The following is a 23,909-nucleotide window of genomic DNA, read 5'->3' on the forward strand; positions in this document are numbered from 1 at the left end:
TGCTTTGATCCATCGGAGTGTGCAGCGCCGCCCCCCCAGGGCACTGCTTTACCGTGTTATATCTGCATTCGTGTTATATCAGGTCGCACTGTATCAGGGTAGAAGTGTAGTTGAAAGCCGCTATCAAATCCCCCTCATTCTTCTCTTCTGCAGACTAAACAACCCCAGTTCCCTCAGCCTCTCCTCATAAGTCATGTGCTCCAGCCTCCTAATCGTTTTTGTTGCCCTCCACTGGACTCTTTCCAATTTGTCCACATTCTTCTTGAAGTGTGGGGCCCAAAATTGGATGCTGTATTCCAGATGAAGCCTCACCAATGCTGAATGGGGAATGATCGTGTCCCTTGATCTGCTAGCAATACCCCTACTTATACAGCTCAAAATGCTGTTAGCCTTCTTGGCAACACGGGCACACTGTTGACTCATATCCAGCTTCTCGTCCACTGTAACCCCTAGGTCCTTTTCTGCAGGATCGCTGTGATGATGGATGGCTGTGATTAAATAATATAAATGATTGTTCACCACAGATTTAAATTCAGAAGATAAGTGAACCCAAAAGCAAAATACTTTTCCTTCTAATTTTGAATTAAATCTAATGGAATAAGATTAATGTCATAAAACTAAAAGAATGCATTTAACTAGGCTATGTTTACTTTAGTCCCACAAAAGAGAATTTCTGTTTTGACTCCAGATTTGGACAAATTGCAGACAATCCATTCTGGATATAAGACAAACAGTCAGCTAGAACTGAGAGAGAGACAGAGAGCTACAGCTAGCCAAATACAACTGTAAAAATGGATAATCAGATTATACTGTTTAGCAGCTGATTTAATGGGAACATACAAATAATTAACAGCACAGGGGTCAAAATAAAGCCTAGAGTGGAGGGGTCACTAAAACAAATGGCTACAGGATGTGCAGAAAAGTATCAGAGGGGTAGCCATGTTAGTCTGGATCTGTAAAAGCAGCAAAGAATCCTGTGGCATCTTATAGACTAACAGATGTTTTGGAGCATGAGCTTTCGTGGGTGAATACCCACTTGGTCAGATGCATGTAGTGGAAATTTCCAGGGGCAGGTATATATATGCAAGCAAGCTAGAGATAACGAGGTTAGTTCAATCAGGAAGGATGAGGCCCTGTTCTAGCAGTTGAGGTGTGAAAACCAAGGGAGGAGAAACTGGTTTTGTAGTTGGCAAGCCATTCACAGTCTTTGTTTAATCCTGAGCTGATGGTGTCAAATTTGCAGATGAACTGAAGCTCAGCAGTTTCTCTTTGAAGTCTGGTCCTGAAGTTTTTTGGCTGCAGGATGGCCACCTTAAGGTCTGCTATAGTGTGGCCAGGGAGGCTGAAGTGTTCTCCTACAGGTTTTTGTATATTGCCATTCCTAATATCTGATTTGTGTCCCTTTATCCTTTTCCGTAGAGACTGTCCAGTTTGGCCGATGTACATAGCAGAGGGGCATTGCCGCCATATGATGGCATATATTACATTGGTGGACGTGCAGGTGAATGAACCGGTTAGGATAAACCAGATCAGCCACATTATCACCGGTTCCACTACATGCATCTGACGAAGTGGGTATTTACCCACGAAAGCTCATGCTCCAAAACGTCTGTTAGTCTATAAGGTGCCACAGGATTCTTTGCTGCCTGTGCAGAAAAGAATCACAAGAGCTACATATAATTTTCCAAAAAGATAAGCCTTAAATTAAGAAAATCCTGTAATGGAAAGGCTTGCCTAGAACTCCAAGACATCCTGAAGAATCCCATGGTCAATAACATCAAAGGTAGTATAAAAATCCTCAAAATATGGACAGAAACAAGCCAGCCATAAACAGGGGCTTTCCGAGATCTCAATCTTCTCTGGAACTTTTCAAGAAAGAAATTTGACTGAGTTGTTGTTACTCCTAAATTGCCGTCACCACCTTTAAAATCATTTGCAATAAAGAAAGAAAACTAGAAATGGAAGGGGAATGTCTAGCATTCAGAAATCAATTATCTGGAGTGGGGGGGTTGATGGGTTAGGAAGTCAAAGCAGCTGTAGAGTAAAAAGAAAGATTTGAAAGAGGCTGATAGGAGTCTTTATCAAGATGATGCTCTTACTAAAAGTGTCCAGCAATAGCATTTAGAATCCTTGCAAAAACATAACTTCAAATGAGATCCAAAGACGACAATGAGGAGTCCTTGTGGCTCCTTAGAGACTAACAAATTTATCTGGGCATAAGCTTTCGTGGGCTAAAACCCACTTCATCAGATGCATGGAGAAGAATATACAGCAGGTAGGTATACATATACAGCACACAAAAGCTTATGCCCAAATAAATTTGTTAGTCTCTAAGGTGCCACAAGGACTCCTCATTGTTTTTGCTGATACAAGCTAACATGGCTACCCCTCTGAAAAGTGATATCCAGTCTCTTCTCATCCTGATATATTTTCAATGATCTTTTAGTTAAGAAACAAAGCTTTGTTTTCAGGTGTATTCTTTTTTAAAATGAAAAATATTTATCTGGTGATGCTCAATTAATCTTGTCTGAAACGTTCACGATCTCCCCAAGTATTTGTAAGTTTGGTTCATACAATGCTTTGAATTATTTCATGTATGTCACACATTCAGTGTTGAAAGCATACTTTAATTCTAATAAACCAAGATAAATGTGCAGCTTCAAAAAGAATACAGAGATATTGTTTTCATTTAATATAATCTAATGCTGCTATAGTGAGAACATACTGAGAGTGGAAAACAACAGACCAGTTTATTGCAAATAACCCCTCCCCTCCAAACGTTTTCTTTGAAGATTCACTTTTGAATTCACTCACAGGAAGCATTTTAGAGATAAATTGGGAATCACCATTATTAGAGTGTCTTGCCTAAGCACAAAGCATACTGACTCACTTATAGATCTATGTTATAGCGTCACAGAAACTGTTGATCTTTAAGATTAAAAGAACAGTTATCAAGGTATTAAGACAAACAACAGAATATGAAATGTCCCATCTATCATTATCACATGGAACAGAAAGTGGCAGGAATTAAATCAAAGAACCTGTGCTGTTGACTCAGCATATTTTTCTAGGGCCTGCTTCTCACATGGGATCTATCCTCCAGAGTGCTGACTACTCTGGACCCAATCAAGCAAAACACTTCCGCATGTGAAAACAGTTCAGTGGGGTTACTCACATTCCTAAAGTTATGCACATGTTTTAGAATGATACTGAAATTCTGAGGACAAACGAAACGCTACTGAAATCTACATAAATACCGAAGAGTGAAATCCATCTATAATGAATACAGTATATACATTATATTACATGAATTTAAACTGAAGTAGAACTAAAGTCTACAGTTCTACTAATAAATTAGAGCAAGCACAATTCCATTATAATGAACTTCACTTAAAGTAAATTTATTCTGTGGAAATATTTCACTATAAAATTCTACAGTGGAATACACCTTGCCCCTAAAATTAACTAAAATATAACAATCAGAGTCTGTACCTGATAATCTGAAGGCATGACAGGCCCGCCTGAGTTAGTGCCTGAAGGCCCTATGCGTGGTTTCTTATTTGGAGGCACCTGATTGAGGCTGGAGTCCTGGCTGTGCTGAAGTCCTGCCCCAGTGCCGCCTCCTCCTGCTCCACCTCCTCCTGCAGTCCCATTTGTCTGGGTACTGTTTTGCTGTTGCTGCTGCTGTTGCTGAGGTGCTGCTTGCGGTTGCTGCTGAGGTGCTGTTTGTTGCTGATGTTGATTCTGTTGCTGTTGATTCTAAGAAAAAGCACAGCTTGGGATGGTCACTTTTTTCCTGAACTGTTTATTTACATTTGGTGTCACAAACTCTTCAGAACCCCTAAACCACAATGTGGGTGAGAACTAGCCAAAGCACAAAGCACAGCTGGACTTTAGTGAAGAGCACCAAAGTAAGTGAAACATCTGTCCTCAATATGCTGCAGTTTGCTCCAGGTAGATATTTCTGAACTGAGGAGGGATGGATAATTTCAAAGCTACTTAAATTTTGTGAGTTTGAAATTTCACAATAGAATAAAATTGTTCGTGGTTCATTTTTTAAAATAAGGTGCACTGGGAGAAAAAAAAGCAACGCGAATGACAATCTAGTGCCTCCTATCCCTAGCCAGCCAATCCAGATCAGCTTAATAATGAGAAGGATGGAAGGGAACTATCAAGAAAATGGTGGTCGTCACATCATGAATGAGTGCAAATAAGCTGCAGCAGGGCAGCTAGATAGCAGTGGTCAGCAATAGCAAATAAAGTAATAATACTTTGCACTTCAATGGCACCTCCCACCCAAGAATCAAAACAACTTTCCAAACAGTAATGAAGCTTGACAGCAATCCTATGAGGCAGGTGGCATTATCTCCATTTTACAGATGAGTCAACTGAAGCACAGAGAGATGAAATGAGTTGTCCAAGGTTACACAGTAAATCTGTGGCAGAGCTGGGAAAAGATGGTTACTCACCTTTGTAACTGTTGTTCTTCGAGATGTGTTGCTCATATCCATTCCAATTAGGTGTGTGCGCGCCGCGTGCACGTTCGTCGGAAGATTTTTACACTACCAACAGCCGGCGGGTCGGTTGGGCGCCCCCTGGCGTGGCACCGCTATGGCACCGAATATATACCCCTGCCGACCCGTCCGCTCCTCAGTTCCTTCTTGCCGGCTACTCCGACAGTGGGGAAGGAGGGCGGGTTTTGGAATGGATATGAGCAACACATCTCGAAGAACAACAGTTACAAAGGTGAGTAACGGTCTTTTCTTCTTCGAGTGCTTGCTCATATCCATTCCAATCAGGTGAATCCCAAGCCTTACCTAGGCGGTGGGGTCGGAGTGAGATACTGCAGAATGCAGAACTGCTAAGCCAAAGGCTGCATCGTCTCTGGATTTTTGCACCAGGGCATAATGGGAAGTAAAGGTGTGTACTGAAGACCACGCAGCTGCTCGACATATCTCCTGAATAGGTACTCGAGCTAAGAAGGCAGCCGACGAGGCCTGGGCCTTGGTAGAATTTGTGGTAATATGACCCGGAGAGGCATGAGCTAGATTGTAGCAAGTCCGGATGCATGCCGTTACCCAGGATGAAATCCTCTGAGAGGAGACGGGTTGGCCTTTCATCCGGTCCGTCACTGCAACAAAGAGTTGGGGTGTTTTGCGGAAGGGCCTCGTTCGGTCAATATAGAAGGCGAGCGCCCTACGGACGTCGAGCGAATGTAACTGCTGCTCCCTACGAGATGTATGCGGTTTGTGGAAGAAGACCGGGAGGAATATGTCCTGGTTGAGATGAAAGGCCGAGACTACTTTAGGGAGGAACGCCGGATGTGGGCGTAACTGCACCTTGTCCTTGTGGAACACCGTGTATGGTGGGTCCACCATCAGAGCCCGAAGCTCAGAGACTCTCCTAGCCGATGTAATGGCTACAAGGAAGGCTGTCTTCCATGACAAATATAGGAGTGAGCAGGTTGCCAATGGCTTGAACGGAGGGGATGTAAGTCTCGTCAGGACTAAATTGAGGTCCCAGGAAGGGGCGGGGCGCCGTACCAGGGGGTATAGACGCTCCAAGCCTTTGAGGAACCGTGAGACCATAGGGTGGGAGAAGACAGAGTGAGTACCTTCTCCGGGGTGGAAAGTAGAAATAGCCGCCAAGTGCACTCGCAAAGATGAGATAGCGAGGCCTTGCTGTTTAAGATACCAGAGATAGTCCAAAATAGTGGGGATGGGAACCTGCGTAGGTGCGACATTCTGCCTTTGACACCAGCAAGAAAACCGTTTCCACTTGGCTAAGTAAGTAGACCGAGTAGAAGGTTTTCTGCTACCCAGGAGTACCTCTTGCACCAGGGTAGAGCAGCGCAATTCCGATTGGGTTAACCATGCAGGAGCCACGCCGTGAGATGGAGGGATTGCAGGTCTGGGTGGAGAAGCCTGCCGTGGTCCTGCGTTATCAGATCCTGATGGAGGGGCAGGGGGATCGGGTTGGCTATCGAGTGGTCCAGCAACGTGGTGTACCAGTGTTGCCAGGGCCACGCAGGGGCGATCAGGATCAGTCAAGCCCTGTCCCTGTGCACCATCGGGAAGGATGGAAAGGCATAAAGCAGGTGGTTCGCCCAAGAGATTAGGTAGGCGTCCGATATTGAGCCCGGGGCGAGACCTTGGAAGGAGCAGAACCTCTGACACTTCCTGTTGTTGCAGGAAGCGAAGAGGTCTATGTGGGGCAAACCCCACTTCTGGAAGATGGAATGTACAATGTCCGGGTGAAGCGACCACTCGTGGGAGAGAAAGGATCTGCTGATATGGTCTGCCAGAGTGTTCTGGACCCCTGGAAAGAAGGACGCTACAAGGTCTATAGAGTGGGCTATACAAAATTCCCACAGTTAGATCGCCTCCTGACAAAGGGGGGAGCATCGAGTCCCTCCCTGCTTGTTTATGTAGTGCATTGCTGTTGTGTTGTCCGTAAGCACTAGAACACAACGGCCCTGCAGATGATGATGGAACGTCTGGCACGCGAGGCGGACTGCTCTCAGCTCCTGGACGTTTATGTGCAACGCTAGCTCTTGAGATGACCAGAGGCCTTGCGTGCGATGATGGCCCAGGTGTGCCCCCCAGCAGAGAGACGACACGTCCGTCGTCAGGGATACTGAGGGCTGTCTCTGTTGGAATGGCATTTCTGCACACACCAGGGAAGGAGTTAGCCACCAGTTGAAGGAGCCTAAGACGCTCTGAGGAACGGTGACGACCATGTCTATGGCGTCCCTGCCTGGGCGGTAAACTGAGGTGAGCCAAGTTTGAAGGGGACACAGGCATAGTTTGGCGTGCTTGGTTACAAAAGTGCATGCGGCCATGTGACTGAGAAGGCTGAGGCAGGTGCGGGCCGAGGTCGTCAGAAAAGTTTGGAGGCTTTCTATGATCGAAACTAGCGCCCGAAACCAGGGTAGTGGAAGCCAGGCTGTTGCGAGTTTGGAGTCTAGAATGGCCCCAATGAATTCTGTTCTTTGAGTGGGCACTAGAGTAGACTTCTCTAGATTGATCATCAGGCCCAACCGCTCGAATAAGTCCGTGATGATGGCAACATGCCTGGTGACTTGGGCCTCGGAGGTCCCGCGAATAAGCCAGTCGTCTAGGTAAGGAAAGACATGTATTCGCCGATGACGGAGGAAGGCGGCCACTACAGCCATGCACTTTGTAAACACGCGTGGGGCGGTGGAGAGGCCAAACGGAAGGACCGCAAATTGAAAATGTTGATGGTGCACCATAAACCGTAGGTACCGTCTGTGCGGAGGGTAAATGGCGATGTGAAAGTATGCGTCCTTCATGTCGAGAGCAGCGTACCAGTCTCCGGGATCCAGAGATGGGATGATGGTCCCCAGGGACACCATGCAGAACTTCAACTGCTTCAGAAAGACGTTGAGTCCGCACAGGTCCAGGATGGGTCGGAGACCTCCTTTTGCCTTGGGGATTAGGAAATATCGGGAGCAAAATCCCTTGCCCCTGAATCCTCCGGCACCTCCTCTATAGCTCCAATGGAAAGGAGCGTATGAACCTCTTGCCAGAGGAATTGCTCATGAGAGGGGTCCCTGAAGAGGGACGGGAAGGGAAGGTAGGAGGGAGGGGGGCAAAATAAATTGTAGGTGGTATCCAAATTCCATCGTGCGTAGGACCCAACGATCCGAGGTTAATTGGGCCCACGCAGGGAGGAAGGAGGAAAGGCGGTTGGAAAACTGAAGGGGATCCTAGGAAAGGACTGACGCTCTGCTCTTGGGCGCACCTTCAAAAGTTCGGTTTGGGTCCCGTGGATGATTTGGCGGGACTGTTATTCTGGCCCCCTTGGGAACCCGATTGCCATCTGCGGTTCCCGTGACCATGCCTCCTATTAAAGTCTTGTCGTGGCCTGGATGGGGGGTAAGGGCGCTGAGGCTGGGTATGGAAGGACCTCTGTTGGGTTTGCAGAGTATGCATCCCAAGGGAACGCATGATGACGCGATTATCCTTGAGACTCTGGAGTCTAGGGTCCGTTTTCTGAGAGAAAAGGCCCTGTCCATCAAACGGAAGGTCCTGAATAGTGTGTTTCAGCTCAGGAGGTAGGGCTGACACCTGCAGCCATGATCTTCTCCGCATTGTAATTCCCGAGGCCATGGTTCTGGCCGCTGAATCAGCAGCGTCGAGTGAGGCCTGCAGGGAAGTGCGTGCCACTTTCTTCCCTTCCTCCAGAAGGGCCTGGAATTCCGGGCGGGAGTCCTGTGGGACCAGTTCAGCGAACTTACCCACCGATTGCCAGGTATTATAATTATACCTGCTGAGCAGGGCCTGTTGGTTAGCCACCCACAGTTGGAGGCCTCCAGCGGAGTAGACTTTTCGCCCCAATAGATCCATCCGTCTAGCCTCCCACGATTTTCTTTCCACGCCTCTGGCCATGGGCGGGATAGACGCCGGAGATTGCCAAATGGTGTCTACTTTGGCTTGGATGGAACGGATGAATGGCAGAGCCACGCGAGATGGCGCATCTGCCGAGAGTATGTCTATGACCGGGTCTTCCACCTCCGGAACCTCCTCCACGTGGAGATTGATATTTAAGGCGACCCGCTGGAGAAGGTCCTGGTGGGCTCGGAGGTCGATCGGGGGCGGGCCCGATGAAGAAGTACCGGCTACGGCCTCGTCTGGTGAAGAGGACAACGACAGACCCGGCACGGTTGGGTCATTTAGTGACTCCTGTTCCTGAGGAGCATCAGGGTCCGGGAACGCCTGAGGGTCCGGTGCTAGGGCTGATTCGTCTGTACCCGCTGGAGGAGGGCAGCTAACAGTGGCCTCTGGTGCACGATGTTCCAACGGGGCAGAACGAGATGGAACCATGGGTTCGCCTTGGGCCTGGTGATATGCCCAAGGCATCCAGAAGGACCACTGAGGCGCTTGTTCTGTGCCCTGAGCCTCCTGGAGGACACGGCTATGCGTTTCTGAATCCCCGTAGGCGGCGCTATCAGCGCGTGAAGACTCAGATGGGTGCCATGACAGCCATGGCGGAGCAGAGAGCACGTGAGGAGAAGCCCTGTGCACAGGGTACCGTACGTTGTGCCGCACTGGAGAGCGGTACTGGGAGTCATACCGGTGCCGAGAGGTTGACCGGGACCTGAGACCAGCGCGGTGCTGGGAGGTCGACCGGGATCGTGAAGCTCTATGGTGAGAGCGGCTGCGGCGTGAACGGTGCTGGGAGTTGGACCACCGTCTGGAATATCGATCCGGAGTGCGGGATCTTGAGTGGTGCTGCGAGTACGACTGGTACCGAGAAGATCGATACCGGGACTGCGAGCGGCGCCTATATTGGGACCGGTGGTGAGATCGGGAGCATTGGCGAGACCTCGATCTTGAGCAGTGCCTGCCTGCGGCATCGATGGAAGGTGGCCTGACCAGGGCAGGCTTCCCTGTTGATGTAATAACCCGCACCGGCGGTGCCGGGGGTTGAGGCAGGGTGGGCTCCGTTAGGGCAATGAGTTCCCTCGCCATCGAAAAGGACTCTGGCATGGTGGGAACTATAAGCTCTACCGAGGCGTGTGCCGGGGAGCTGTCATGCACTGGACTCGACGGCTCTTGCGTGGCCGGAATCAACGGTGCCGAGATTGCCGGTGCCGTGGCAGTTGTTGGTGCTGGGCAGCTCGGTTTTGGCTGCTGCTCGGACTGCGGTGCAGATATTGGAGTCGCAGGAGCTTTGAGCTTTTTGGCACGCGGGGAGAGGGAGCAGTACCAGGCTGGCTTCTGTGCCGGTGACGGCTGGTGCCGGGACATCTTCGCGGTGCCGGCGCTCTCCAGTGCTGATGAGGCACTTCTCCCCGGCATGGACTGTGCGGCACTCGGTGCCGAAGACGGAGGAGTGAGGGCCGCCTCCATTAGGAGCTGCTTAAGACGAAAGTCCCGCTCCTTTTTTGTTCGCGGCTTAAACGACTTGCAAATCCGGCACTTATCTGTAAGATGGGATTCCCCCAGGCACTTTAGGCAGGAGTCATGGGGGTCTCCCGTTGGCATCGGCTGCCGGCAGGCCGAGCATGGTTTTAAACCGGTGAACCAGGCATGGGCCTGGTCACCAGGAGAGGGGAAGGGGCTAATCCCCAACCCTCTGAACTATATACACTAACTACGTTTACAAAAGGGTATTAGAAGTATTAACTACAACTATAAAACTAAACTATATACACAATAAGTACTAGAACGAGTGAATAGCTAGGGAAGTGGAGATCAGCTAAGCCACACTCCACTGTTCCAACGACCGACACAGGCGGTAAGAAGCAACTGAGGAGTGGACGGGTTGGCAGGGGTATATATTCGGTGCCATAGCGGCGCCACGCCAATGGGCGCCCAGCCGACCCACTGGGTGTTGCTAGGGTAAAAATCTTCCGAAGAATGTGCACGCGGCGCGCACACACCTAATTGGAATGGATATGAGCAAGCACTCGAAGAATAGATTTTCCAGCTCCTGAGTTAGAGTGCTATGCTTTAACCACCTTGCAAGGAGAGAGATGCTGGGAACAGGCCAAGCATGGTGCCCTAGACACAGGGTCAGAGAGTCTTAGTGATGGCAGGAGGAAGAGAGTTTGTTAGAGCAGACTGCCTGGAACATGGCTGAAGGACAGCGTTTTCTGGGGCTGAAGAAAGGATCTGGAGGTAGAGAATGAGGGGAAAAGGTAGCTGAAAGAAGGGAGGGAGAGAGAGACGCAAGATAATTGAAAGAGACACTAGGGCCTGGTAGCAAATAAAAGAAAGGGGAAGGAGCCAGAAAGCATAGAGAAAAAGGGCAGAACATATGGATGCAGAGTGTAGGAGCTGGAGAGCAAAGGAGACTCTGGTGGCCTGGCAGCAGAGACCTAAGGATTTGAAAGAATGGAGGGTGGAGTGTGATAAGCAAGAGTTCCTCAGATATCCAGCTGTAAAGAAACAGAACCATCCAGCACTGTAAAATGTTCTTACTACCGGGCATCTGTGCAGCCAAGGGGATTACAACAGTGACCATGTTTATTTGTTGTTCATATAAGATATAAAACTTTCTCTTAAGGGAAACAAAAACACACCTTTATTGCAGTCTGAGTTTCACCAGGAAATACATAAAAACTCTAAAATGTTGCTCAAAATATTTGAGCACTTTTTGGTAAATGCTTTAAAACTTTATAAAATTCTGAACTCACTTCAGTTCTCCCAAGGTCTTGGGGGTGAGGGGTCTGCTTAACCAGACAACAATTTATCAGAGCTTAAATGTGGTCAATCTTAATGCAAAGCTTAAATAATTCACTTCTCATAAGTCATAGGAACCAATTGCCTTCAGCACAAACTTCTTGGCAGACTCTCTAATCACAAGCTATTTAGCATCCTCAAACTAAAGTGTGCATCAATTGCCATTCATCACGACAACGTCACAAGTTACACTCCAGATGAAATTCACAAGAATGTATTTACTTAGGACTGCACAAAGGCTCATACTGTCTTGCATCTACATGGAGGGCTTACGTCTCCCTTTCCTATCTGCTAAAGTCAAAAATATATCCTACTGCCTGTGTGCATCATACAAGTCACATCCAGTTTCTATTTCAGGGGAGATCAACAAGTTAACTTGTTACATTTTTTTTCTTTTAAAGTTAATGAAGTTTAACTTTTTTTTAAAAAAAGAAGTTATTTATCTCACAGAGGTAGCTCAAACCATTATTAAAGATCCACATGAACTGACATATTTAAGACCCCATTTGTATCATAGTGCTGAGATTGTCATTTTTTTCAATTAATTATTTGACATTTTGTGATTTTTATATATGGGTGCTTGGGTCTGAGCTGAACCATTTTCACTATGAATCTCTCCAGGTGCCAAGTTGAAACCTGGGCTGCATGAAAAACAGAGAGAACTCTCACAACTGGGGCTAATGATTTGTTTCACAGGGGTGTGGATCATGGAGTCCATGATTTTCTGGCTTTGGACAGGGGAGATTGGAGATTACCTAGCTGGTTTGAGAAATCTGTGTAGTGCAGCTACTGTTCCTTTTGCTTTTGAAAGAGGACAAGGCTTAGTCTACACTAGAAAAGTTTGCCAGTATAGCTATAGTGGCAACTCCCCTAGTGTAGATGGCAGCTTATACCAGCAAAAGTGTTTTTCTGCCATTACGATTTTTAACAGTTATCTGAATGAAGTAAGTTATATCAGTGTGGAGAATGAGGGCTATAACTGTGTTATTTTGTTATGAATATTATATGTACCTCAGTTTGCCTGCCTGATATTATTCTGTCTGACTACATGGAACTGAATTTAGAAGGAGTTGTAAGGAAGAGCAAGCAGAGACCAAAACAATGGTCAGAGATAAGCTCTGGGTAAATGAGTTCAGAGGGACAATAGCTGGGCGATTAAATTGAGAAGATGCTCTTCCCAGAGGCCCTGACACGCTGTTTTGTGAAAGCCAGAGTCTAGATATCAAAAGGACCATAAATAGTTCAAAGCAACCCGTGGAGAAGGGAAGGGGTTTTGGGAACTGCTACTTGAGGTGACACATTTTGAATTCAGCAGAGAATGCAGCGGCACAGTCTGCAGAGGTGAGGTTACCTAGGTTGAATGGAACCCTCCTAAACTTGCACGGAAAGGAATAAGTCTAGGTAAGGCCAGACATGTACATTTTTGTTGTTTTCACCCATTTCCCTGATCACAGTGTATCTTTGGGTGAATCAACAATACTTTTGTTTGGAAGGAGCTATTTTGAGTCACTTTAATAAGTTGCTGGTCACAGGCTCCTGGAGGAAAATTTCTTGCAGGTGCCAAATACATACAAGTCTATTGTGTTAACATGAAAATAGGAGGATCCTGCCACCACAGGATCCAGTCTAAGAATGGTAGACCTGTGTGGTTATACTCAAAGAGAGGTAAGGTAGTGAAACCTGTCAGTTGAGGGGTGCACTCAAGAGAGACTGCAAAGGGATCTAAGACACAGCTCGCACTGTAGCAATGACAGCATGGTTGACGAAACATGTTGTAGCTTGGAGGTCCACTCTAAGATGGGATGAATGCCCACAAAGAGACAGGGAGAATGCACTGATGCAGTTCACCCCATGACAACAGGCAAAAGCACTTACTTGCTAGTATAACTATGTCCACACTAAAGCTTTGGCCATATAGAAATGTCATAAAAATAAAGAAATCATACACGTAACTGACATTACTATACCAGCAAGTTTCTAGCATAGACCTCCCTGAGTCTGGAAAGCAGTGCTGGAGACAAGGCAGATGCACCTCGCCCCACAGGCTTTCAAGCACTGCTGCCACTGCAGGTCTGAGCTGACAGGCACTGGTGCAGTGGTATCCAGTGTTTTGAAATGGTTGTGAACTGTTAGAGGTCGTTAAGTGGTTTAACCCTTTTTTAAATGATGAATATTGGCAACCTGTGACTGGGAATGTGTCTTTTATCGTATTTCTAGGACCAGATCTGCCTCACAGGGTTGCTGTGAAGCTTTATTACTGTTTGGAAAGTTGTTTTGATTCTTGGGTAGAAGGTGCCACTTGAAGTGCAAAGTATTATTACTGTTAATATAAATTACTGTGGCAAACAACAAGCTTTAGTAAGCATATATTATTTTTCAAGACATTTAGCAAACTATTTCCAGACTGTATTTTATGTGACAGCTATTGCTAGAATCATTGTTCCTTCATGTCCATCACTGCAATAAAGGGTTTTGCTGTTTTCACTCATTTAGCTGAGTATCTTCCCACTGAAGGGATCTTTGTCACCGCTCTGATTACTGCAGCATTTGTGACAACACAATGACATTGTGCTGCACTCTATTAGAACAGTAAATCTGACATTCAGGAATTGCATAACTCAATGGGATGAAACTTGTTATATAGTAAAGTTGTAAGAACAGGAGCATGTTCCGCTGCACTGCCACCCTCATTCATTCTACTGTTTTAGTTAGAAAAAAATCTAGCCATGTGTCTGAAACAAGGGGGGTTTTACTTAGGAAAAAATCATGGGGTTTTGTTTTTGTGAATACTTATTTAACTTAGCTGACAAATGAAAATTTTGGAGAAAGGATGTTTTTATTAAAGATTTACCCTTCCGTTAAGTGTAAGAGCTCCAGATACACCATCTCAGAGACCCCCTGTAAGCCTTCCAGCAAAATCAGGAAAGAACAAACTTGACATTCCTGATGTTAATATGTTTTTTAAAAAAAATCGTCTAGGCCTTTTTTATATATCATAAAGCAGAAAAACATGGTACAAATCCATTTTTTAAAAACACCTTCACTGGTTACCTTTAACAAACTTTTCCTGTTGTAGAGACAGATTCAATGAGTAATACACAGTTTAAAATGTCATTTTTTTTTCGAAATTAACTAGATATGCTGCAAAATCTTTATTTATAGCATGCATAAATATGGGACAGTCCCCACGAGACACAAAGGCTATTTATACAACAGATCATAATAGCTGCTTTGAATATTTATACTGTGCGTGTCATTTTTGTTTAACTAAATAAAATTTCCCAACAAAATGAAATACAAATATATACTTTAACACTCACAAATGAGTAAAATCAATTTAACAAAAGCCAAACTCATTTGAACTCATGTTGTTTCTTAATGTTCAGTAACTGAAAGTTTAAAAAGCATTGCTAAGTCTCGGAATTTCAATTACATCAGTATCATGACTCCACTGCTATTTTAATTTAGGTTTTGTAATTTCCTAGTCTCAAAAACAGACCTGGGGAACAAAATCCTGAGGATTTAGTAGATTAACATTTCCCCCTGCTCTGACACTGTCACATGCAAAAGAAATACTAATCTACAATATCAGCTCAGAAAGTAGAATTTACTCTTTCAAATGTATCATTGATAGGCACAGCTTTAAATCAAACTGGGCTCCCATGTTGTACAGACTATCTGAATCAGAGGACATGCACAACCAGAGGGTTTCTCTTGGATCAACAACAGGCCCTGTCCCCATGCAGCCGCCAGGACACAAGTTGATTACAGCATGAGGCCTCTTTCTCTTTCTTCTGTTAGCCATGTACACCTCTACCCCGATATAACGCTGTCCTCGGGAGCCAAAAAATCTTACCGCGTTATAGGTGAAACCGCATTATATTGAACTTGCTTTGATCCGCCAGAGTGTGCAACCCCGCCCCCCCGAGCGCCGCTTTACCAAGTTATATCCGAATTCGTGTTATATTGGGTCGCGTTATATCAGGGTAGAGGTGTATTACTAACGACGTCTGACTAGCTGTACATTTTTAAATTTAGGAAAAATACAAACAAACTATCTTATTCATTATAATTTACTATGCATTAATGTGAAATTTTCTAATGTACTGTGAAAAAATTTGGGACAGTCTTGCCTTCAAAACACATTCCTAGGTAAGAGCCCATGTTCTGTTAGTTTCTCTTTGTGGCATCACAACTTTTTTGTTACATTTTGAAAAAAAGTGCCTTTTATTATACCTTATCTCCTTTTTCTTCAGGTTCATCCTCATTGAGGAATTCTCGTTTTGGATAAGGAATCTGGCAGCCAGCAAATACACTGAAATATATCAAACAGCAAATCAGAGACATACTAAACATACATGCTTCTGAAATTAATTTATTTAATGTCATATATATTTCAGGGCTTTTTCTTTTAATGTTTGTTATGCCTTGACTCCAAATTACTAAGTGACACCCTATAGACACCCAACAGATCTATAACTACTGGTAGATGTACACTGATTTTAACTTTTACTATATTTGCTGTTGGCAAGCTGCCTTCCTTTAGAATTATAGCAGAACTGAGTAAGCACAAATGACAGCACAATTATTTGCTGTCCTGACACTGCATTTGTTCACTTTGCTGTGTGAATCAACCAGAAACTCTACAGCACTTAATTGGGAGTTTGGATGGCACAGTGGATTGAGAGCCTGATCCAATGCTCATTAATGTGATGGGAATCTTTCCATTGACTTCAATGGCTTTTGTATCATGCCCTAAATGTACTAGCTATTCATCTCTGGAGAATTGGAATCAATTAGTCTCAGGGGCCTTGTTTAGAAGGAAATAAAAAAGTAGTTTTTAGATTGAGTCAGCTAATATGATCTGAAATACTATTTAGTATCTAGTGTACACACAGTTTAATACCTTTAAAATTGTGTTGCCAGGTGGTGTGACCTAGGCAGAAGTAGACCTGTACGAGAGCGCAAAAACCTACTAGTAGATAATATTTTGTACCATTTTAGTTTCAGCAATTCTTGCTGTTGAACCTTCGGGGAGTAACCTGTGTTGCAATACAATCAGCTTAACATGATTTTGAAAGTGCTAACCTGGGTCTACGATAATTGCTAAGTGGCATTTCAAATGATAATTGCTAACTTGATTTTTTTTTTTTTAATTCTTTTTTCCTAGTCTAGACTAGACCTGTGCTTTCTTCCATGAGGGCTCCTACACCTCAAATAATTGTTAACAAAAGAGTTAATATCTTTTGAAATCCAAACAAATATCATAGGACTAACAAGACTCATGATAAATGTCATTGCTTGATCGCTCACAGACTTTTGTTGCATTGTAAACTCTTCAGGGCAGGGATCTCTTTTTTATACATTTACAAAGTGCCTGGCACAATAGGTTCTAGTCCATGACTGGAGCTCCTAGGTGCTACCATAATAATAAATAAAATAAAATAAAATAAAATAAAACAAAACATGATAGATAAATAAATAAATAAATAATCCCATGCTGCATCTGTGTATTTTCTATTCAGATAATAAAGTTTCCTGGACAGGGTTTTTATTGCCTTTCTGGCTGAAAAGCAACTAGCACACTGTTGGCACAATTAAATAATTGTATACAAAAAACACTATGTTAAAAGAATAGTCAGTTTGCAAAGACAAGCACTCAAATATTAGGAAATTCAAGAATAAAGGTGGCCATGTCCCTGCATACAGTTATTAATTACTTGATCACATATTTTTACCACAGCACCCCTGCCTCACTAAGTACATGGGATGGATAGGACTCTTCAAATGGGTAGGTATTCATATTTCTTTTTATCCTCTTCAAAGAGTGGATGGCCTTTCGCCTTATTTACTGCACACCATCCAACTCCTGCATGGAATACAGAATTATTCATTTCCTCATGAGCGTTTCCATGCTGCTCATCACTGTGCCATAAGAGTACTTCACAAACACTAATTCATTACATTTATAACACCCCTGTGGGTAGGGAAGCATTACGATCCACATTTTATAGCTGGGGAACTAAGGCATAAGAGATTAAGGCCAGAACTATCAAGTGTTCACTAAATTTGCTCAGCTTGAGATCCATTGGCATGTGGATAGCAGTATATATGTTCAAATCACACCTCTCATTGACATTAGATGCAGTTGTGAGTACTCAGCACATTCACAAAGCAGAACCTAGGATCTCAAGCTGGGAACCCATAAAATGAAGAGCAGACAATCAGTGGATAACTATGAAAAGTTTTGTTTAAGTGACTTGCCCAGCACCACACAGGAACTTTGTGGCAGAGTCAAGAACAGAATCCAATTCTCTAGGATATCATTCAACTGCCTAAACCATGAAACCATCATTTCTCTTCCTGCAATCTCCTTCACTGCACACCTTCCAACTTCTGCAACAAATGAGGCAAGGGTTCTACAGACAGCCTCATTCACTACAGAACACTGGTTCAGCCCTGCGCAGATCCATCCTGTACATTGAATGAGGCAGATGTCCTGTGGAAAAGCAGTATGTTATCATGTAATTAAAGTCTGTATCATAACACATATGCACAAGGGAGCTGAATTAAGCTTGCAAGGGCAACCTGAAGTCTGGCATCTCCTAATTTTTGAGTGCTTGACTTTCTAACCAAAATGTTCTTTTAATTAAGTATTTCTGATGTAATTTCCTAGAACACTGAAGAAAACTTCTATCGTGACAAGCCATCATATTTTTCCTTAATCTCATTCTCAGAAACAGCTAAACCAGTGGTCCCCAACCTTTTTCATCTGGCGAGGCACGGAGGACCGTGGTGGCAGATGAGCATCCGCTGAAATTCTGACAACAAGCGGCAACATCAATAGGCATCGCCGCCAAAATGCCTCCGGAAAGTAGCGTCATCCAGAGGTGTCGCTGCCGAAAATCAGCGGCATTTCAGCAGCGACGCCTCTGGATGACGCAGCTTATTGGCGGCATTTTGGCAGATGCTCGTCCACCAGCCAGTACGTGGGCGCCATGGCACCTGCAGGCACCGCATTGGGGACCCTTGAGGCTAAACCATTTTAAGTGAAACTTCAATAAAAAAACAAAACAAAAACCAACCTCAGGCAATCCTTACCCAGCATCGAAAATTTCAGCCCAGACGGTTAAAATTTGGTAAAGTTATAACGGAAAGTGGTTTAGCAACCTTAACTACATCCGATGCTGCTGCCAGCTCAGTCTATAATTAATGATAAGACACTAGATTGAGGTAATATGATAAAGTGTTTTTTTGGTATTCTTATCATAACAGCAGATGTATCTGTCCATGTCACACCATCTCCGCTGGCATAATTCAAGGTCTCTACCTAAGGGAGACTGTACACTAAGATAAGAGAGGCTGATTTATAAGTAATTCTTCAGAACTAAGCACATTATGTACAGCTTGGCTGAATGATGTATGTCTAAGAGGGGCATATCTACAAGAGTTTTATATAAATACTTCAGAATAGTTTTCTAAGAACCATCACTTCTTTCCCCCCACCATTTACCCACTTTTACTGAGTGCAGCAAGTATAAAGTGGTTGCTCTGCCTATCATTGGTTGATTGACACCACTGGTGCCCCTAGAAAGCTCAGAGGTGGACTCACAGTGGTGAGAAACATGTTCTTGTTACAAGCAGAATTCTTCATTTTTAAATGGTCACCATATATTGCACATTCATAGTTAGCCAAAAAAAAAGCATCATTGTAAAGAACACAGAAAAAGTGAGACACATACTCTGACGTAGGCAGTGGATCCTCCTGGAAATAGGGATCCTGCAAAGCCTGCTCTGAGGTAATTCTCTTTGTAGGATCCATGGTAAGAAGTTTTTGAAGCTGTGTAGTGTAACATTGGAAGTAGTAAACAACTTAAGAAACCATTATTTTTCAAACTAATGGCTTGTATGCCATACTTACATCACGATCTGATAAACTACAAATGGCTCATTCAGAAAAGCAAAATAAGGCATTTCATGCACAGCAACACGTCTAGTTCTCATAGACTCATAGATTTTAGGGTCAGAAGGGACCAATATGATCGTCTAGTCTGACCTCCTGCACAAAGCAGGCTACAGAATCCTACCCATCCACTTCTATAACAAACCCCTAACCTATGTCTGAGTTATTGAAGTCTTCAAATTGTGGTTTGAAGACCTCAAGCTGCAGAGAATCCACCAGCAAGTGACCCATGCCCCACGCTGCAGAGGAAGGTGAAAAACCTACAGGGCCTCTGCCAACCTGCCCCGGAGGAAAATTCCTTCCCAACCCCAAATATGGCGATCAGCTAAACCCTAAGCATGTGGGCAAGACTCACCAGCCAGCACTCAGGAAAGAATTCTCTGCAGTAACTCAGATCCCATCCCATCCAACATCGCATCACCGACCACTGGGCATACTTACCTGCTGATAATCAAAGATCAATTGCCAAAATTAAGCTATCTCATCATACCATCCTTTCCATAAACTTATCAAGCTTAGTCTTAAAGCCAGATATGTCTTTTGCCCCCACTACTCCCCTTGGAAGGCTGTTCCAGAACTTCACTCCTCTGATGGTTAGAAACCTTTGTCTAATTTCAAGTCTAAACTTCCTAGTGTCCAGTTTATACCCATTTGTTCTTGTGTCTACATTGGTACTAAGCTTAAAAAATTCCTCCCCCTCCCTAATATTAATCCCTCTAATATATTTATAAAGAGCAAGCATATCCCCCCTCAACCTTCTTTTGGTTATGCTAAACAAGCCAAGCTCTTTGAATCTCCTTTCATAAGGCAGGTTTTCCATTCCTCGGATCATCCTAGTAGCCAGTCTCTGAACCTGTTCCAGTTTGAATTCATCCTTCTTAAACATGGGAGACCAGAACTGCACACAGTATTCCAGATGAAGTCTCACCAGTGCCTTATATAATGGTATTAACACCTCCTTATCTTTGCTGGAAATATCTCACCTGATGCATCCTAAAACCACATTAGCTTTTTTAACGGCCATATCACATTGGCGGCTCATAGTCATCCTGTGATCAACCAATACTCCAGGGTCCTTCTCCTCCTCTGTTGCTTCCAACTGATGTGTCCCCAATGTATATCTAAAATTCTTATTATTAATCCCTAAGTGCATGACCTTGCACTTTTCACTATTAAATTTCATCCTATTACTATTACTCCAGTTTACAAGGTCATCAGGATCTTTCTGTATGATATCCCGGTCCTTCTCTGTGTTAGCAATACCTCCCAGCTTTGTGTCATCCGCAAACTTTATTAGCACATTCCCGCTTTTTGTGCCAAGGTCAGTAATAAAAAGGTTTAAGATTGGTCCCAAAACTGATCCTTGAGGAACTCCACTAGTAACCTCCTTCCAGCCTGACAGTTCACCCTTCAGTAGTTCTATGATGCACATACATCAAAAGTATGATGACTATGAAGTTTTGTTGGTCTGAGAAATAAAGTTAACTGGGCTGGATTCTTCAGTGCTGTATGTGCCACCTTGAGCTACTCAAAGTGGCTCTAAATTAAGTGTAACTGTCTGTGAAGGATCAGCTCAATATAAGGGTGATTCTCTGTGGGCACACAGATAGGATAGAAGTTATTATGTCACTCCCTGCTGCTGGCAGAGCAGGGAAAGAGGCATAGAGGAAAGTGGGTGAGATCAAGACCTCCTTTTGCCATGCCCTTGGTACTCTTTGTAGACAACGTATGCAAGAGCAGCCTGAGAGGAGCTGTAACTCAGTGCATGGGGACTGGTCCCATGCAAAGGCTGCATCCAGATCAGAGTGCAAAGGTGATCTTTATGCTACTACTGTGCACACACCCATGGCCTGTCCTCTTTGCAGATGAGCTACACTAGTAGTACACGGGTAGCACTCTGCTCCCATATGAGAAACAAAGATTCTATGCCTGGTATCTCTTGCCTGTGGATGTGAACATTATGCAGGCACAGGAGCGGCCATTTTGCCCCCCCTCCCCCGCGGGTCCGGTGGACCTACCACAGTAATGCCGTATGCAGGCATGACTGCGGTAGGTCTGCCGGAGCCTTTAGACCAGCGCACCGTCCGCCGAAATGACTGCGGCAGCTCCACCGGAGCCTTTCCAGCGGCGGACCGTCCACCGGCATGACTGCGGTAGGTCCACTGGACCCATGTGCTGCCCCCCCAGCAAAATAGCGCCCCCCCAAAAATTCTGGCGCCCTAGGCCATTGCCTAGGTAGCCTAAATGGTAGCGCCAGCCCTGTGCAGGCAATTTGCTCAGCCCCTCACAGGTAAAAGCCCAACACAGGAGATGGGCTCTGAAGTGTATTTGCAAGGTTTATAAGCTAGGGCTCTGATGGACCTTTCTATGTTATAGGTATGTTAAATAGAAAGAACTAAAGAAAGCATTCTTCCTTCAGAAGGAAAGGTGATCCCCCCACCCCTTTCTCCCACTGATACACGTATAATTCACAAACTGACCTATGATGCAACTACACAGAGGGATTACTTTGCCTGTATCAGAAAGGCAGCCAATTCTGGGTGATATGCAGAAGCCGACAATGGCAAATTTGTCAAAATATTAAAAGCCATGGCTGTAGCTATCATTTATATTTTTAAAATTCATACTTCTCATCCTCCAGTAAGCAGAAACGGAACTGTTTTAATATCACAATTATATTTCAAAGTAAAATAATCTGTAAGAGCACAATGATGTACATACCAAAAGGAAAACTTTGCTGTCAGGCTTGACTTTGTGTTTCTCCATGTATTTTATGAGGCTACTATTGGCATATCTGAAAAATTGTAAACACATTTCAAAAATAATATACTGTAGGATTATGGCACTGCACCAAGCAATAAAGAAAATGCATACTAGTCCCAAAGGACACATTCTGTATTTCATTTGTTAGACTATATAATGTCCTACATTGCCATACACTATATTTGTGAAGTGTGAATGTTTGTCCTAGCTTTCAGTATTAGTATTTTTAAAATGGTTTGTTCTTTATTACAATGGAATGTACAGCTTTGATATATGGTGAGGTCTTGATAGTAGCACACACCCATAGCAAATGTTGTAGGGAGGGCAGAGCTGCCCTATCCTAGTGGAAGCTACTTTGTCAGACAGACACAGTAGCTCCAGCAGTGCAGCCACTGCATCATCATTTGCCATCTGAGAAGCTGTTGCAACTATTCCCTTCAGCTGGCAGAGAAACAAGCCTGTCCCTTTTCCCAACTGAACCATGAGCCATGTGAAGTCTTCGCATTTCCTGAGCTCAAATATTCCCATTAAGAATAATCAGACATAGAGTTTATGTCTTGCTTTTAATCTCTAGATCTCTGTGGGTAACTATAATTATTTTACAAAGAAGGAAACCGATGCACAGAGGCATCAAGTGATTTGCCAAAGGTCACTCAGAAATTCCAGGGCAGAGCTGGAAATAGTACTCAAAGCTCCTGAATCCCAGACCTATGCCTTGTCCTGGACTATGCTGCTCCCTGTACCGTTTCCCTTCCTTGTCTACCAGTGCAGGGGATGATCTGACCTACTGAGCAAAAACTCTTGCCAATATTAAAAGATGGACACGAGCATTCTTTTAAAATCCAAATAATACTCTTCCAAAGTCTAAACAAGACAGAAGATAATTGAAGGTAATCTCTAGTGCTGATTTCTGTGTACCTATTACAAGCAGTTTTTAACCACTATCTGTGGTATAATCACTTACGTTGTTCTCCTAAAATCTTTTTGAAGTGTGGGATATTCTGGCATCTTCCTTATATCTTCCCAGTCTTTATCTTAGAAAAGATAAAGCAATCGGACAGTTTAAAGTGCAGGTTAAATAATATGATGTACATAATCTGTAATATTTGTCTGATATTTTATGTTAGTTGTTCTGTATTGTTATTCCACAAGTCCCACCACTCTCTTGGGCAGTGACTCCACAGCCATCATACTGCCAGCTTTTATAAAGCTATAGAGCTAGTAATTTCCTTTAAAACAAAATCCAGCTCAAAGGGTTTATGCCTGACCTTTTAATGAAAGTAAATTACCTGCTGGGAATCCCATTACACTAAAAATGCGGTCTAGCTGATCATGATGAAAAGGATTGCTCGTTTTGATGTCTTCCTGACGACAGTGAAAAATAGGTTCTGAAGTCAATAGCTCAGCAAATATACACCCAATTGCCCATATATCTAGGAAAGAGAGAAGATAATTTATGTGAATTGACCATATTCCATCAGCCTGATTTCTATTTTACACAGTAAAGACACAATAACTCACATGAAAATTCATTACGATAATTTAAAACATGCAATAAATTAACACACGGAAAATGGAATAACTGGACCATCATATTTTAGGTTACAAGCCAAATCAAACAAACAGTCTTGTAAATTCTGTCTGAAGTTGGACTCTGGCAATCTAACACAGTATAACAATACATTCAGAGTTACACCAGAAGCCCTCCCAATCTCTGCTGACAACTTAATCACTTGAATGTCCTGAAGACTATCTAAAACAGAACATAATGCTCCAAAAAGGATAGATTGAAATAATAGCTCTATCAGATATTCTCACGCAATTCCTACAAGGCAATCAAATATATACTGATAAGGAAAAACTATAACAGCTTGTGTGACTGGGCAAACAATGCAGACTAGATAAAATGAAGAGAGCAATATCTAAATTTTAGCTAATGAAGAAGACAGACTGTAGCTTTCTCAACCAATTAA

The 23,909-nt window shown here is 44.0% G+C and overlaps 1 protein-coding gene across 2 annotated transcripts in view; it reads right to left on the reverse strand.

Annotated features, from left to right (window-relative positions):
• The window catches only part of CDK19 (cyclin dependent kinase 19), a 232,839-nt gene that overhangs the window by 8,024 nt on the left and 200,906 nt on the right, over nucleotides 1-23,909 (reverse strand). For both annotated transcript variants that reach the window (XM_030556124.1, XM_030556123.1), the window contains exons 7-12: nucleotides 23,226-23,369; nucleotides 22,901-22,970; nucleotides 21,895-21,967; nucleotides 18,953-19,050; nucleotides 15,447-15,525; nucleotides 3,493-3,759 (exon numbers count right to left, since the gene is read on the reverse strand). In XM_030556124.1, the coding sequence (XP_030411984.1) occupies nucleotides 3,493-3,759; nucleotides 15,447-15,525; nucleotides 18,953-19,050; nucleotides 21,895-21,967; nucleotides 22,901-22,970; nucleotides 23,226-23,369 (731 nt within the window). The remainder of the gene's footprint in view (nucleotides 1-3,492; nucleotides 3,760-15,446; nucleotides 15,526-18,952; nucleotides 19,051-21,894; nucleotides 21,968-22,900; nucleotides 22,971-23,225; nucleotides 23,370-23,909) is intronic.

The sequence above is a fragment of the Gopherus evgoodei genome, chromosome 3, assembly GCF_007399415.2.
Source record: "Gopherus evgoodei ecotype Sinaloan lineage chromosome 3, rGopEvg1_v1.p, whole genome shotgun sequence".
In the NCBI taxonomy this organism is placed as follows: Eukaryota; Metazoa; Chordata; order Testudines; family Testudinidae; genus Gopherus; species Gopherus evgoodei.